Here is a 15321-nt window from a genome sequence, read left to right as displayed (position 1 = left end):
TCCGTCATCAGGGCGATTGAGTATGAAGATTTCTGTCTTCTGGGTTGTTGCGCTGTGTAGTCTGGTCGATGTTAACTAACGTTTCAGAGGTCATACTGCCTCCGTCATCAGGGCGATTGAGTATGAAGATTTCTGTCTTCTGGGTTGTTGCGCTGTGTAGTCTGGTCGATGTTAACTAACGTTTCAGAGGTCATACTGCCTCCGTCATCAGGGCGATGAGTATGAAGATTTCTGTCTTCTGGGTTGTTGCGCTGTGTAGTCTGGTCGACGTTTACCAACGTTTCAGAGGTCATACTGCCTCCGTCATCAGGGCGATTGAGTATGAAGATTTCTGTCTTCTGGGTTGTTGCGCTGTGTAGTCTGGTCGATGTTAACTAACGTTTCAGAGGTCATACTGCCTCCGTCATCAGGGCGATTGAGTATGAAGATTTCTGTCTTCTGGGTTGTTGCGCTGTGTAGTCTGGTCGACGTTTACCAACGTTTCGGAGGTCATACTGCCTCCGTCATCAGGGCGATGAGTATGAAGATTTCTGTCTTCTGGGTTGTTGCGCTGTGTAGTCTGGTCGACGTTTACCAACGTTTCGGAGGTCATACTGCCTCCGTCATCAGGGCGATGAGTATGAAGATTTCTGTCTTCTGGGTTGTTGCGCTGTGTAGTCTGGTCGATGTTAACCAACGTTTCGGAGGTCATACTGCCTCCGTCATCAGGGCGATTGTTTCTAAGTTATCTACGCTATGAAGATTTCTGTCTTCTGGATTGTTGCGCTGTGTAGTATGGTAGATGTTAACCGACGTTTCAGAGGTCATACTGCCTCCGTCATCAGGGCGACTCTTTCTAAGTTATCTACGCTATGAAGATTTCTGTCTTCTGGGTTGTTGCGCTGTGTAGTCTGGTCGATGTTAACCAACGTTTCGGAGGTCATACTGCCTCCGTCATCAGGGCGATGAGTATGAAGATTTCTGTCTTCTGGGTTGTTGCGCTGTGTAGTCTGGTCGATGTTAACCGACGTTTCGGAGGTCATACTGCCTCCGTCATCAGGGCGATGAGTATGACGATTTCTGTCTTCTGGGTTGTTGCGCTGTGTAGTCTGGTCGATGTTTACCAACGTTTCGGAGGTCATACTGCCTCCGTCATCAGGGCGATGAATTTTCATTTGCACTAACGACAAGCACTTATCCTTATTTCAGTGAGGTTGTAAGTTTACGGTCCGTTGCAGCTGCGTTACGTTCTGCATCAAAAGATCTTAACAACATTAGCATCTTGAATTAGCATTTCACCTGGTTCAAAGCAACGAACGTTCATATGTATTGTGGACTAATTTTTAATGCATAAACATTTCAGAGAAAGGCGCACATAATACACACGACCTAGCGGCAAGAAAGAAGGTTTCTCTTTGAAGAACCTCTGTACCATTAACAGACTGAGTAGAGATGTGGAAATTGTAGAGTCATGTAAGATAGGGATGCTTTTCTCGCAACAAACGTTTATTTATAACATTATACATAAATATCTGACAATTCTGCAAGAAATATATACTTTATCGCCACTGTTCTTTAACTTCACTTAACGATACACTATTAGGAAGGAGTTATTGGAATCAAATGCTACACATCTGGCTTTCTCTGTGCTGGTGGTATACGGGTAAATTTATTCATTTGGCTCAGGGCAGTGTCCGGTGGCGGACTGTTGTGAACACAGCAATGAACTATCGGATTCCTTGAAAAGCGGAAATTTTTTTGACTAGCTGAGCGACCGTTAGCTTTCGATAATGACTGAAATTTACGGAGTTACTTTGGAATTTTCAAAGAAGTCCGTTTTGTTATAAGTGCGGGTTCTTCGCATTTCTTGAGGATGAACAGGGATTCCTCTGGTTAACGGATACCTTTGTCATAGTTACGTTGGGAACACTTGCCATGAAAGCTAATCAGACCGGTATGCAGGAAACTGTCATCACTCTGTGTTCTCGCTTCGTTTTCTCCTGGGAAATTTGAACGAGGTGTAGAATAAAACGTACTTAGTTACGTAGGTGTACACATGTACACAACGTCCATGGCTTTCAGACAGTGTTGCAGTTAGAAACAACACTTTTTCCCCCCTTACGTTTATACAAGCTACGTAGACATCGCTCAGCTATCAAATACGAATCAACAAACAACATATGTAGCTCACATGTGTGCCAGGGATAAATTTACCTTTTTATGTAAGATTTGAGGTTTTCACAGCGGTGAGTTTGAAGATTTCTGACTTCTGGGTTGTTGCGCTGTGTAGACTGGTCGATGTTAATCAACGTTTCAGAGGTCATACTGCCTCCGTCATCAGGTCGATGAATATGAAGATTTCTGTCTTCTGGGTTGTTGCGGTGTGTAGTCTGGTCGATGTTAACCAACGTTTCAGAGGTCATACTGCCTCCGTCATCAGGGCGATTGAGTTTGAAGATTTCTGTCTTCTGGGGTGTTGCGCTGTGTAGCCTCGTTGATGTTTAACAACGTTTCAGAGGTCATACTGCCTCCGTCATCAGGGCGATTCTTTCTAAGTTATCTACGCTATGAAGATTTCTGTCTTCTGGGTTGTTGCGCTGTGTAGTCTGGTCGATGTTTACCAACGTTTCTGAGGTCATACTGCCTCCGTCACCAGGGCGATGAATATTTACCTTATTACTTCTTCATGCAGAAAAATTAAGTTTAATATAAAGTAACGTCATTTAGTTTAAAAAAACATATTACAATTAAACATTATCGTTTCTTTAATTTACGAAATGTCGAGTTATGCCAGATAAAACATGAACGAATATGTTGATAATGCTTAGAAAATGGAATATTGTTGTATTAATAGAATCCCACATAACATGCGACTTTGTTTCACGAATCTAAATTTCCGAAACGCGTTTATATGGGCACATTTTGGCAAGCCTGGTAGTGAGGATATAATGCTGCTTATCCAGGTATTTCAGTAATCCGCGGTGAATGTCATCCCATCTGTCTTTTGTAACAGTTTGCTGTAGTTGAAGATATTGCGTCATAAAAGAACTGAGAGTTTATACAGTTCTGAAGGAAGAGCTAAGCCCGGTTGATAAATGAGTACTTGGATCACGTGGAAAGGCGACACTGCTCTAGCAGGTACATTGTTGTTGGATTTATTGACCACCAAGATTACGTAATGCAGTGGCTCAAAGTCCGGTAGATACAGGAAGATTGTTATTCACGTCTTGTGTCATGAATGTCTGTATTGAAAAGCGTCTGTATATCTGCGCTTACGTGTTAAGGTTCGATTTTACGATTCATATTATAATGCACAATATCTCCATAATAAAACAGTTAACTCTTTTTGGACAGTAGCGATTTGAGGATTCTTCAGGAAGATCAGAAACATGGCAACATTGTTGACTTTCAGTAATGTTTTCAGTGTGACGTAGATACCACTAATGATTATAACCAAGTAATGGAAGAAGAATTAATTTGAATACACTGAGCGACTTTGAAGTCATTGTATGTGAAAGTCATTTATAAGAGCTTTTCATGTTGGTCTGGCAACCGAGCTTAGTCTCCATTTTATTTCTACATTTTTTTCTCTGATTCAGCTGTTTAGACACGTAATCTTACTTGTAACATTTGTATTTTATGTTTCCTTCCAGAAGTGTCAAGTCCGATGCGGTTTTATGGTACCACATTCTTTTGTTCACACAGGCCATTTTATAACAAGGAATCAAGTTTCAGAACGATTATGAAGTTCATAAAACTGATTTCGGGAAACAACCATAAAAAACGTGTAAAAAACTGATTTTTTGTTAAAAATTTACGATTTCCTCTGCGAAGTCCCTTCTAGGGTGATAGTAATCTTCAATGTCAATGAAATATGCTAATTCACTTCGGGAGATTAGTATTTTCAACTTTTGGTATTTCCTGACGTGGACACGCTATAGAATGAATTTATGTGTTGTGGTCTAGCGGTTAGAACGCTGGCCTTGTAATCCTGGGGGTGTCTCGGGTTCGATTCCCGGCGGTGCCCGAATTTATAACTTGTGTTGGGCAAGGCCGTGGTCTAGGCAACACGGAGTTTTCCTCCGGGGGCTTCCCCGGTTTCTCCGTGGCATCCCAACAATTACTCCATTCACACACAGAAGAAGGCAATGGCAAACCACTTCTGGATCATCTGCCAAGAACGTGTATGAACAGGTCCCAGTCCGAGAAAAGGATGGAAGGATCCTGTTCATATGGACCTGTCGTCAGACAGAACACTAAATAATAAATAAAAATAATAATTTATTATACATCGCATTTACTGGAAGGCTTATAAAGAAAGAATTGGTTATATAATGTGCTTTATTTGGGTTAAAATACCCAAACGTTTGGTCCATTTGTTGTCATCTGGGGCTCGTGTCGAGGTTCTGGTGTTTGGTTCAGTTATGTAAATGGAGTTGTATTGAAGTCAGGTGCTTATGCTTTATTACGCGGACGGCCAGTGTAATCGCTGTCAGCTGTATGTTCTAATTGCGTTTTGTTAGAAAATGACGTTATCTGCATTACTGAACAGAAGTTCCATTCCAGTCGCATAGTTGATTATTGTCACTGTTTTTTGGGCTCACGACATGAAGTGGGCTCAAATACAATGGCGTCTGGAACTACAAATGTTTCATGTTGTGAAAACATTTCGTTTCAAGTGTGAGGTTAATGTTGCACTGATGGGTTAAAATTTACAAGAGTGTAATCCAACACTAAAAATTAACGATTTTCGTTAGTAAATGGAATTACACCAATACTACGTGAATTTTTGGAAATGATGTGTTACGTGACTATATAATTTAAGCTGTGTTAAGAGATACTTATTACGTTCAGGACACACATTAAGTTAGTGCCGATTAAGATTTTAAGACTCTGTTTTAGTGACGTATTCTCGTGGGTATGCTGTGTGGTAGAGGTGGCAGGGTTACTTTCTCATAGATTTTATAACTTTCTCTGGCTTCCTTTCCAAAGTTCACACATGTATCCGTCCACATGACAGTGGAAATTTTTGAGAATGCAAAGAATCCGGTAATTAAGTTTCTCTGTAAGTGACTTCCAAAGATCCTGTTGCATGTTGAGGGTTATCGTGTCTGTACGCTTCATAATTCTGTCTTTCTGAAAGCATTGTGTTCAGAGACACACGCATCTGTGTGACAGTCGAAACGTTTTCGACAAAAATTAGTATCATACGCGTCGTTCATGCTACTTTTAAAAAAATCATATTCATGCACTTCTATAATCTCTCTGAAACTTGATCCCGTTTACTGAAACATTCTGTATGACCAGAAGAATGTGGTGTCATAAAAGTATATCTGACATTTTAATATCACTGCTGTAGTTAATTAAAATTACGGACACGAATAAACTCTCTCTGACAGGCATGTGCATTCACAGATGATCTGCCATCTTTCTTGTTTGACGAAGCATAACATTATCGTTGTTAAGTCTGTTGAGAATCAGAACATCTGATTAGAATTAATGATTTGAGGAACCAAAATTCAACTTCAGCTTTACATCTACCGAAGTCGGCAACAATAATGGAAAATCGAGACAAATATACGAGTAGCGTATCAGATTCTGAAAAGGATAAGTTTGCTTTATACCATCCACAAATGTGCCTGATTTAAAATTAAAATGCGTTTTTTTTGTTTGTTTATGTTACAAAACAAAGTCTGCGGTAGCTCTTCGTATTTATTACCAACATTTGCTGAAGTGATGTGTCGGGTTTGAAGTCAGAGAAACACGAAGAGTTTCATCAGATAGGCTGCTGGCACATCACAACTGATGTTCTATCAGTGGTTCTTTTCGTGTGTTTACTGCAGAATCAACGAGCCACAGCTGTTTAGGTATCGTGATTCGTATCTCGTCTGCTGCTTTACGTGTAAGTGCCGCACATAATATTGTCTTTAAAACTCTGCCGAAAAATGTAAGTTTTCCGGGCAAATATTGAGTCGCATACAAGAAGTTGCAGAAGACATTTTGAAGACATAAGCAACTCTATAGCAATTTGTGCACATTAAAATATAAATTATATATTAGCATATAATATGGTAATATGTCATTACTGAATAAGTATTCTTAAAGATGTAGACAGTTTCTGTTAGGTTTAAAAAAAGTGCCAAGAGTTTTTTTTCCTTCGGTGTAACGGAAAAACTATTCTTGGCTCGAGAAAAGAAAACATTTGGACACCCTGCCGTATGTGAATACGCGGTAATAAAAATTCGGCCAGCCAAACTGGAAGCACTCACATCTGTGCTGGCAATGAAATATTAAGAAATTATGAATTACAGACACTTTAATCTTAAAACTTTGCATACCGTGTAGTGTATTAGAATATAGAGTGAACAAACCAACAACTATTAACACTATAGTGGACACTATTGCCATACGCGTTTCGACCTCAAGAGGTCTTCATCAGTGGCATCAGGGAAATTAATACATACCGTCAAATGGTTCGAGCAAATTTCATAATTAAAATAAAAGGTAATTGACAAGATGACTATTCACAGAATAACAGCATCTAGTGCAGTCATCTTGTGAATTATGAAATTTGCTCGAACCATTTGACTAAATGTATTAATTTCCCTGATGCCACTGACGATGACCTCTTGAGGTCGAAACGAGTATGGCAATAGTGTCCATTATAGTGTTAATAGTTGTTGGTTTGTTCACACTATATTACAGACACTTTAAATTAAATTAAGTATTATTTGGAGTTTCATATTAATGTTGGATTTAAAAATTACTTAGTATCGATAGTTCAGTCGACAATATAATGACAAAAGTTATGAAACGAAAATGCAAGTATAAGTAAAATAATTTTAGATTATAAACGTGACAGGTTATAGTATATTAAAGTACAAAAATAATTATGTAATCAGGAATATATAAATCATTACCGTGAAGTAAATTTCTCACAGCTCCAGTTATCGGGTTAATTTTAAAATCCCGGACTGTCCGTCTTCTGTGCGAGGCAACTTTTCGTCATGTGAGTAGCAGAAAATGGGCTTATGTACTTACGGTCCAGTCCACGTCCTGAGCAGTGGAAACATCTTTGCACACAAATATATTGATGAGTTCGCCCGGCCCACTAGGTCTAACCCAGTATGATGGCGGTAGATGCCCACCTGTTGTGAAGAGTCAGTAACTGTACACATTTTATAGTGGTCCGACAACATCAAAGTTGTCTACATCGATCTCGGCTCTGACGCCACTTGGTCATGCAAGTGGGTAATATTCTTTCGGAGGAACACTGCCTAAATCTTCAACCAACCTACGGACGCAATTAGCAAAGTTGGTGTTGTGTCTGATGATGTGTGTTTGTTTCAGGTCCTGTCAGGAAACACCAACACCTACTTAGTGGTTCGCCAGGAGCTGGAACTACCGTTTGTAGCCAGTAGAGTTCGATTCATCCCCTACAGTCTTCACACGAGGACAGTGTGTATGAGGGTGGAGCTGTATGGCTGTCCTTGGGAACGTAAGTCTCCCTATTAATTGTCATACTTTGAGCGTTTACATTAGGTATTTTGGTATGTGGTGAATCCTTTTACCCCTTTCAAATGTATTTTACGTAAGTTAAACGATATGGCATTTCCACTCCGCGTCATTTCCGATATGGCCCACAACCACGTTTTTTCAGTTAACATAATATTATAAAATTATTTTCACTTCGAAATGTTTTTATAGGAGCAGCAGTAGACTAGAATTGAAAATAAATCTTTCGTTTCTTAGACTGACATGTTATAAAATTACTTGCACTTCGCAGTTGTTCTAGAGGACAGCGGAAGACTTGAATTGAATATTTTGGCTTCCAGAAGTTGTTATAGAGGGCAGCACTAGACTGGAATTGGAAGACAGTGGATCGATACTTACAGAAATTATGTCAGGTTACCGTATTAGTCAATATAATTCCTTAAAATAATTATTAATAATATTGTTAACATGATTCGAATCGGGTAGTATCATGCTTTCATGGCGTCTTACGAAAAGTGACTTTTAAAATTTGGTTGTTTTTCTAATAAATACAGGTATAGTGAGGAAGAACGCGCAGAAATTACTGACATAAGTGAATTGGTAATAATGTTAGGTTTGATGTAAGTGAAGAAGAATGTCGTAGTGATTGCGTGAATGATCCAGGCAACGAAGAAATATGCAGCCTACAATATCAACAGGTTGGTTACGTGTTTATACGAATGACCTCGGACTTATAGTTTAACTGGGTTTTATAGGTGAAGTACCTAGAGTGTCACTTTTAAATACATTAATAAAAATACAGAACCAAGTGAATAATTTAGATTACTTTTAGTTATGAGTTTGAAAACTTAATACACAAAGGAACGAATTTGTTTAGGGACAAGAGGAAACCTTTGATGAATGATTTCTCCAAATATAAATTATGTGATTCGACACAGTGAATATCTAGGCGAAGAAGATGAGTGTAATGACAAACATGTAATTATATCGGATTACTTACGATTATATTAGATTACTGTAGCGTTTATTGGCAAAAAATATGGTTTTCTTGGTTGTGTGTTTGGTACCAAAGAATTCTTTCTGTATTCAAATTTGCACCTAAACTGTAACCTTGTGGAACTTTCGTGTCTGTCTTGCTCTGCGTACTGTGATTGCGACATTAATATACCAACAGTTTCGTACGAGCATGTGCAACCATAGATTGCATTTTTTAAATTCATACAACCCCTTTTCCACATTTGATTGATTTTGTTTTATTGGTCATATCTTCCTAAATATTCAACCAAATTGTAATTTTCAGTACGTTGGAAAATAATCGATTGTTTAAGATGTAGCACACTGCCCTTTGATTATAATTGTAACTGAATGATGTATTGTGTGTAGGCTGATATTAGACTCCATGTGTACGAAGTTCAGTTGACTCATTAGCACAGAGTAAACGAACATCTGAACCGTTCCATATGTTTAATTACGAGTACGAACGTAGAGCGTTATTGGATAATTTATAATAGGGCTATGATTTTATCATATGCGAATTTTTTGGATGGTACATCGACGAATACATCTAAAACACGATAGAAGTAAATGGTACCAGCAGCATACTGTGATATTAATTTAAATAAACTGCAGAACCATTTGGTTGAAGGTAAAACACATGTCATGACACAGCTGAGGTTGTTAGTATCTGGCTTCTGACTGAGGAGGACCGGGTTCATGCTCCGGTCAGTGTTGACCCCTGTCAGTATCATTCAACCGCTGCTCCATATCTATTCATGTATCATCTGAGGATAGGCATTGGGCCTGTTAGTGGCCCAGTTCCACAGATAGTGGTCTCACGATACCGTGCAGATGATGACAGTGTTAGATGATATATGTTTTAATACTTTCGAAAACTCAGTCTGTTTTGTACATCCAGAAGATAAAAAAAAATTGTTACCCCATTTATTTTCTTTGCAGAAGAAACGTAGCTTTCAACAAAGTTTCTTTAAAAAGAATCTTTGCCACAGAACAAACATTTTCATTTTTACTGCCATGGGAAATATTTAGTCGTTTCAGAATTGGGTGTTTTAAGGAAATATATGAAAGACCATTGTTTTTGTCTGTAGACTTTGCACATTAGTACACCAGTCCTGACCATTGTGTGTAAACAAAGCAGAATCAACATGTTATATGGTTACTTGCCTTTTCATATCACTTTTCTGTACAGTGAGAAAACGTTTAGTTTTTTACGTTTAACGACCCAACTTCAGTTCTACTTTAATTCACGGCATCGCACTCACGTAAAAACTGTGGTTTTTATAACCAAGATTGGCAAATAATACCGTACAGACTTGAGTAAATGAAATACTGGATTAAGATTTCCCTTCATATAAATAAGAATTTGTCATTTCTCTGTACCCGAATTTTTAAATTTTTAAAATAATATATGACACAGAAAAGCAACAATAAGTACGTACAGCTGGCTATAATTAATGTCAATTGCTAGTCTGTCATGGATATTTTTGCTGGAAACATACGGGTGCACTTTATATACAAGTGTAGATGAAGAAATCCAGACAATACAGTTTCAAGAATTGTCAGTAATTCACGTTCCATTGCATAGCTACAGAGCTCACCTATTACAGTCGCCATGTTTATACTAAAGTCCATTCGTTTGCAATGTAAGAACTCTAGAATCGCTAAACAAATTTTCATGAAATGTTATATTGGAGATTTTTACTAATATTTGTTCACATATTCATGTTACAGTTAAAATCTAACAAAATTAACTTGAATTTATACATGATTTTCTGCCCATGTCTCGAAAGTGTTCGCTAAATATATATCGGAGTGAAAAATTCTTCAGACAAAATTTACAGAGAAATATAAGATACGCTTCATGCCAAAAATATTTTTTTGTTACAAGTCTTACAGACATAATGATATTAAAGGGTTTCTTATGCTGTTCCATCTTATAACTCGAGAACCGTTGGACGGATTTCGTCACGTAGCGTTCCTGAACAATACCTAACATTGTGTTTTATTACGTCAAACGTGTTGAAAAATATATTTGTACATTCTCTGTCAACAGAAGGATGGAATATTGTTTTAATTACGCCTTTTTTTTCTGCTCAACGACAGACAGACTTGTTGTGACGTCGTCGAATAGAGTGGCGCATGAATGGGTTAAGAAGTCGACGTTCTTTTCGAGTACAGTATATTTAATCCGCCACTGGAAATGAAGCCGTCATGCTGCAAGTCTGACGGCGTCTAACAGCGGGGAGGTCAATATTGAAACAAGATTTTGGTGCTGCTTCTGTTTCACGTATGTTGAAACAGTGTGTGCCTACGGGTGGCTGTAGCTACCGGCCGACCAGTCACCGTTTGCTCTTTGCTTCGCCCGCGTTTCATTTTTCTCTTTGACTAGACACCAGTAGTCTGTTTTATTCCATCACATTACCAAATGACTCGATTCAGCGCAACAACGGTCTATCTTACTGGGGTATTCAACTGCTCGTCCTGAAGGAACAACTGGAAGTGTTTCGTTCTCCAGAGTTCTAGAGTTTGGTCTGAAATAATCCTGTGTTCGATCCCAGCACATAATACACTTTTTGAAGGTTATTATTATGACACATTCTGCTGTTATGTTAGATCGAAGAATTCAATTGGAACCATACTGCAGTTTACAACATATTTTCTACAGTTTGTTGCCTGTAGGAATGGCTTAAACCTAGACGCCCGGGGGAAACATCTAGAGTTTGGTCACGAATAATCGAGCCAACACACTTGGCTGTCTCCCTCACTCACACGTCATACAGGAATCCCTCCACGTCTTGACATCTGGGGCTTTATGCCCCAGGGAACCTCGTTCTCTCACCGCAGCCCTCACGTTTGGGAGGTCAGTTACATTCGCAACTGATGTATCACCTTCCCCCCTCTCCCCGGTGCCCATTGTTTTCAAATTGCACTGCGCTAATAAACATTCTAGGGGCACAGCAATGCTTCTGCCTCAGAATTTGTTTCTGTTTCCTCGCTCTGGAAATCGTAGCTGAGGCGTCTTATTCTTGTAAGCGACGAAGCGAAGTTGTCTGTGACATAACCTGCTGCTCAAAATATCAGTATTAGGTTGGATATTGTCTATGAATGAGGTATATTTTATAAACACGTTTCGGCTGTTGGATTTACTGCCATCTTCATGTAAACATCACTGTATTACTAACCTGTTTCAAGGAGATTCCAAGTTTGACTTCAGCAGTCGCCACTCATCATAAATTAAATTATGAAGCATTTGGCATTATAGACCTAATGACAGCCAATCACTTTATCATACTCACCGACGTGAGAAAATGAAATTTCAAAATGACTTGCCGATCTATCGGTCGAAAGAACTTAATGACTCCGACTAAAAGTCTGCAATAGCACTTAAATTACACTTTGGCACTTGTCTATCTGTTTAAAAATATATTTACCTCAAATTTAAGCTGAAAACTAAACCATGGAGGATTTAATACAGTACAATTAACACCAGGAATGTTAGCTGTTTAAAATTTCCCCTCCTAAAATAGTTGATAGATACCAGAGTTTTAATTTCCTGTGCTTACATTCTATGATCTAAGGATAGAGGCTTGACAGATTTCATCTGAAGAAACATTATCTGCGTTAATGGTGATGAACATTTTTCTGAGTACTATTAGGCAAAGTATGGATTACTTGTAAGTTACTAATAAATCCTTCGTATTAAAATTTCGTATTCATTCTGACGTCATATTGTTCATAACATCACACACTTCTAGTTCCAAATTTTTGACAAAATTTCGCAATTAACATTTATTTCACCTATTGTGCTGTGTTAATAATAAGTCACATTTGTGCCTTGCTGTAGTGAACAGTTCATAACCGAAACTATTTTTAGTCATTTGTTTCTGTCAATGATTGTAAAGATTTTCAGATAGAACCATCGTTCTAACTTACGATTAAGTATTCCTTCATAGTTATCCGTTAATATTACGGTCACCGTGGGCGCTAACCCTTCTCTCTGTTTAACTGTACGAAACACATTTCTGACAACGCTGTTTCTCTGTCGAGAAGTAGGATTATGCCCCATGGGACTTAAACGGGGATTTAAAATGGATTCTGAATAGAAGGGGAGAGATCTAAATGCATAGTCGATGCAGAATATGTCCGGTTTAACATTGGTTATAACGTATAACCTTTTAACCCCTAAAACTAATGGATGCATTACTTTAATACCCTTGTTTCATTCCCGACCTATACTTTTTTTTCTTCAAACAAAAAGTGCTGCAAAGGAGAGAGAAAAGAGAGGAATTGTGCTCCTGTCGTTTGGTCCATTACTATCAATGATCCCTTTACTCTAGTAAATCGCTCTTCACGAAGAAAGGACTCAAGAGTTGGAATAAAATCCCTTTGTGTGGTGGCATGTATGGGTTTGGGCTCCTGAAACTTGTTCCATAAAGCTGAAGTTGGCACTCGTACATGTAGACTAGGCTGTTGAAACATTGTCACTAATGAAAAAAGAACGTTCATCTCATTCGTTGACTACAAACATATTCGCGCGCGTTCAGTACACATCAGTTTAAGCGTTTCTTGAAGTATATAAGGACCGCCATTATTGTGTATGGAACCTGAAGGTCCATTACCTTATTTACAAGAGCCCATCACTTGTCCCTACCCTGAGATATCCTCAGTCAGATTAATCCAGTCCATAACCCCAAACCCGACGTCGTTAAGATCCGTTTTAATATTATCCTCCCACCTAGGCCTAGGTCTTCTGATGGCCCCTTCCTTTCAGGGCTTCCAGCCAACATTTTGTACTTATCCGTCATTTCCCTCGTGCTTTCTTCACGCCCTTCTCATTTCATCTTCCTTGATTTGACCACAGTAATAAAATTTGGTGAAGATCACAAATTATGATGTTCTTCATTGTGCAGTTCATTATGTACATCTGCACCACGACAGAGCGCGTCCTCAGCTTTCAAATGAAGGAGAAGGCCTCCATATAGGTGTGAGTATATTGCTTAAAAAGTGACGGACAACCAACAAGGGGGTAGTCCTCCAGGTTAGAGGTTCGGCAAGGGGCCAACATCCCACCTCAGAAAAACAGCGTGTTACGGAAGCAAGGATCAAAAGCCTTGAGAATATGGAATGTTGTAGGTTTGTGTTTCCCTCGTCTCTGAATAATTCCGTCTTAGTCAATAAACAAAGTTCCCGTACTTTGGAGAATCCGAAGTTCGTTACGGTACATTTTAGTGTTCGACCCCATTCTGAGCCAGTTGGACACCCTCTTACAGCTTACGTCTTTTAAGATCACTGTTAATATTATCCACCCATCTACAATCAAATTCCTTCCTGATTTCTAAAATATTATAGTTTTTATATTTCGGATTTATCGAAACAGTCGTATTTGAAGGATTTACAAGACAGTGAACTTAATGCTGAACGAATGATTTTACATCCAGTAGTTTCAAAGACACTTTCTACGATTTTCTTATGTTTTATCCCATAAATTAGTTTTATTGTAACATTGTTCTAGTAACTGGTGCAGAGGGACAGGTCTTAATGTTGGCAATAATAAGATGCCCGTTTTGATATTAAGCTCCTAATGGCTGCAATCTGTGTTCTTGTTGTGTGATGCACTGAAGATGACACCTGTCTGTTGCATCTTCCTTCTTTAAGAGGGTTGGTTGTTACAAGCGCAGATGTTGATGAACTTGGTATTAAAACACAATGGTTTCATTCCTACAGAATATCCTTATCCATAAATTTATATTAATTATAGTGCGTTGATTTTAATATGAGAGTAAATTAATTCCAGCGACTAACAGACGAAGACTGGCTGTGTTCTGCGGGAGATCGTTAGCGAACTGTTGTTACACCCATTTTAGCTGCAGTATTTAGATCTCTAGTAAGAAAGCCATTGTAAGCAAGTCTTTAGTAGGATTTCGACGCGAGATTATGAAAGCAGAACTTTCCATTGGCATTGAAATGTAATTTTCTAACCGGAATTCATAAGTATGCTTCAAGCTGACGACAGTATCGGAGAAGACAAGGTTTTGTTCTATTAAAAGTTGAGGCGGTTGAAAACATTATTATTTATAACTATTAAGAAGCATATACTGAAGAATTGCTTTAGTTTTAGCATTTGACACTAGTATTTCGACGCTGGAATGTCGTAGCTAAGCGACAGTAACAATTCCTGAGAAAGGTTTTAGTTAAATATACGTATTATCATCTACAGATATGTTATAAAGAGGTACTTGCTGCTTCCATCATCAGAACATCGTCCTAATGACGGAGTAAAGTACCTCCGAAACGCCGTTAAACTTCTACCAGACTGCACTTATCAACATCATAGAAATCAACATACTCGCAGCCATGAGAACCTGAAATCTCGCCTAATAACTGACCATACATCAAAGAGAATAGAACGTCTTAACCTGAAAGGGGCGAGATAAATTTTCCATCAACCGCCCATATTCAAATACTTGCCCTCTGTTATCCAATTTAATGTTAACCTCACGTCTTCTTCTCTGTTTTCCAAGTGCACTTTCTTCTAGAGGTCTCCCCATCAGAATTTCAGAGTCTCTGTCTTCATTTCATGGCTCATCATGAGCGACGACCAAACTAGACTCCTGTTTCAGGTGGTTTCTGTATATAATTGCAGAGCCCACATTTTTCCCCGTATACTTTGTTAAACCGCCACGGTGGTCTAGCGGTTAGAACGTTGGCCTTGTAATCCTGGGGTCTCGGGTTCGATTCCCGGCGGTGCCCGAATTTATAACTTGTGTTGGGCAAGGCCGTGGTCTAGGCAGCACGGAGTTTTCCTCCGGGGGCTTCCGCGGTTTCTCCGTG

The 15321-nt window shown here is 38.8% G+C and overlaps 1 protein-coding gene across 7 annotated transcripts in view; it reads left to right on the top strand.

Annotated features, from left to right (window-relative positions):
* Window positions 1–15321, top strand: part of LOC110829531 (discoidin domain-containing receptor 2) — a 349423-nt gene that overhangs the window by 263017 nt on the left and 71085 nt on the right. For all 7 annotated transcript variants that reach the window (XM_087351864.1, XM_087351862.1, XM_087351863.1 and 4 more), the window contains one exon: window positions 7330–7477. In XM_087351864.1, coding sequence (XP_087207990.1) covers window positions 7330–7477 — 148 coding nt within the window. The remainder of the gene's footprint in view (window positions 1–7329; window positions 7478–15321) is intronic.

The sequence above is a fragment of the Zootermopsis nevadensis genome, unplaced genomic scaffold (assembly GCF_977971745.1).
Source record: "Zootermopsis nevadensis isolate Lab colony 2312 unplaced genomic scaffold, Znev_1.0 Znev_ptg000020l, whole genome shotgun sequence".
NCBI classification, from domain to species: Eukaryota; Metazoa; Arthropoda; class Insecta; order Blattodea; family Termopsidae; genus Zootermopsis; species Zootermopsis nevadensis.
This window is presented reverse-complemented; position numbering and strand designations above follow the sequence as displayed.